General features: G+C 54.2%; 1 protein-coding gene across 1 annotated transcript; it reads left to right on the top strand.

The window, feature by feature from the left end:
• Positions 1–1,899: 1,899 nt before the first annotated feature.
• BDZ83DRAFT_587524 (uncharacterized protein) lies at positions 1,900–2,187 on the top strand (the record flags this gene model as incomplete). Its single annotated transcript, XM_060506057.1, has 1 exon — positions 1,900–2,187. One exon carries the CDS (start codon positions 1,900–1,902, stop codon positions 2,185–2,187), a length of 288 nt encoding a protein of 95 aa, XP_060360521.1.
• Between the last annotated feature and the right edge of the window lie 287 nt (positions 2,188–2,474).

The following is a 2,474-nucleotide window of genomic DNA, read 5'->3' as shown; positions in this document are numbered from 1 at the left end:
CGCACCAAAAGAGAGGTCATCAAAAGATTTGATTGCTGGTGGTGAAGTGAATTCGTACGAGAATAGAGTGGCTCGTGTTTCTGAAACACTGTCAATTTGTTCTAGAATCCTATTAATAGTGGCGGCATCCTTGAGGCCCTGGACAGCCCTGGCTGACGGGAAATGGATGGGCAAAGCAAAAATGCGCTCCACGCTGGGAGGAAGAGAAGCATAGTTTACGGATACACCACAGTAGAACAGAAGGGGTCTCAATGGATCAGAAGGTCAGAGCCAAAACCAGAGAAAGAAAGCTCTCAAACACTTTGGAGAGCAAAGGAAGGAGAGCCTGGCCCAAACCCCAGTGCCCCTGGATGATGCCGCGACGGCACTCGTCCTTCCAGACAGCGGACGCAACGGACTTCAGCGAACAGGTCCCCCGCGGGTCCTCCTCAATTAAGGTAGCCTTAGTCATTTTGCGCAACCTCTCGGCGCAAGTTCTGGAATTCCGTGGCATCTACCTGTGCCTGGGTGCTGGCTGGAGCACCACCCAGGTCTAGGCATTGCGCAGAGACTGGGGGGGAGGGGCCGAGAGAAGGGGAACGACACACAGATTCTGGAACCTGGAACCGCCCTGGAGCCGTTCTGGCGCATTGGTCAGTCTCTTGTACATACACTGGTGCGCGCCCCTCTCCATGTATCCGTACTTCTTATGGCGCTGGGTCTCTTTGTTCCTTGCCCATTCTTACTCCACAGCCCCGGCAAGCGAAAGGACTGGACACACACTGGCCAAAGGCAGAGCTGCTGTAGCAGAGAGAGACAGAGAGAGAGAGAGCGAGAGAGGCAGCTGGCAGCAGAGTAAAGGCGAGTAAAAGCGGTGCCATAGTTTGGGCGAGCCCACAGTCAAGGGACGTGAGATATCCACAGCCCTCGGTCCAGCCATGCGCCCCTCCCCAAATCTCTCTTCCCAGGCCATGGGGAGCCGTGGGAGACGGACAAGGCAGAGTTGTAGAAAGCCATGGAGTAATATGTACATTACCACATAACCTTGCAGCTCGAGGTACCTGTGTCCTTGTAGATATCCGCAGTACCTTTTACCTAGTACACATGTGTGATGAGGAAGGGCGACGAGGGTCTCGATGGGCAATGGGCGATGGGATGGGATGCTGCTGCTGTGTAACTGCAGTACCAGGCGACCATGGCAAGGCCATGTTATTTGTTCGCTGCCCCCTTCCAGACCCCTTCCCCCTTCCCGTGGATGCCGTGAGGCGTGAGATGATAAAGACCCTTTCAACTCCCCCTCCACAACCGATGCTTTTTTATTTTTGCTCTCTTTTCTGCCCTCGATAACCCTTTGCTGTGCATCTGCTTGTCTGGAACATTCCTGTTGACTGCGTTGCTTCCTCTCCTTATCCCATCCAATCTTGACTCTCCTTTCTGCAGTTTCGTCACCACCGCTACCACCACAACCACCACAGCTACAACCAAATCCAGAAACCCCTCCACATCCTCTAGACGGTTCCTTCGGTATTTACACTTCCAGACAAAGAAACTTTCGTCTTTCCGTCTCCCGTGTCGACGCCATAGATTTTAAAGGGACCTTGCCTGCTAGCCAGAGCAGACCAGGAAAGGATTCTTTGGAAGCTTGATTACACACCTCGGCCAGCAGAAACGGGAACAATCTTCTTTTATTATTAGTAACCCGGTGTCGACGAACCTCCTCGAAAGTAAACGACGACAACATCAGCAACAGTCACGACCACATCTTCTCTCTCACCAACAGCTCGAAGAAGAACAACTACAGTAACAGCAACTGGACAACACCCGATTCGACGACAATAGCATCGTCGATCAACAGCACAACCGGTCTCCCCCAAATAACCCCCCAAAACCTTCACCACGGCTTCTCCAGCGATCGCCACCATGGGTTCCCCGAGTGGACCCCTCCGACCCCGAGCGTCGTCAAATTTCATGGGCATCCGCGCATCTGGGTTCCCGCCGTCCATGACGCCGCAAGAAAAGCACCTCTTCTCAAACCACGTCAACACGGCCACGACACGCCTCTCGAGCACAATGGCCGCCAGCGAGACGGGCGAGGGCTACGTGTTTGTCGTCTACTTCCACAAGACCACCGCCGCCGACGCTCTCGCCCTGCTCCAGGCAGCAGACATCCGAGTCAGGGGCCACGAGATCCAATTTTCCTGGCACTGAGAGAAACTTGGAAACCGGGAACTCGTTTACTTTCTTTCTCCCCTTCTACCTCATTTGAGTACTGAGCTTTCCCATTGCCTCGTTGTGCCTTGATTTTTTGAGGCCCGGGCTCCCGGCTGGACTGGACTGGACTTGACTGGACTCTTCTTTTTGTGTGGACCGCGGGTTTATGGGACGGAACTTATGGGCTCATTCTCGACTCAAGCTCTGTCTCTATGACCCCCCGATCCGTTTCCCGACTTCACACATCTGGGGTCCTGCGTCCTGCCGCCGGCCGGGATTTGACA

Source organism: Colletotrichum acutatum (assembly GCF_030867785.1).
Source record: "Colletotrichum acutatum strain CBS 112980 chromosome Unknown BDZ83scaffold_116, whole genome shotgun sequence".
In the NCBI taxonomy this organism is placed as follows: Eukaryota; Fungi; Ascomycota; class Sordariomycetes; order Glomerellales; family Glomerellaceae; genus Colletotrichum; species Colletotrichum acutatum.
The sequence above is the reverse complement of the archived record's forward strand: the minus strand, read 5'-3'. Positions and strand labels throughout refer to the sequence as shown.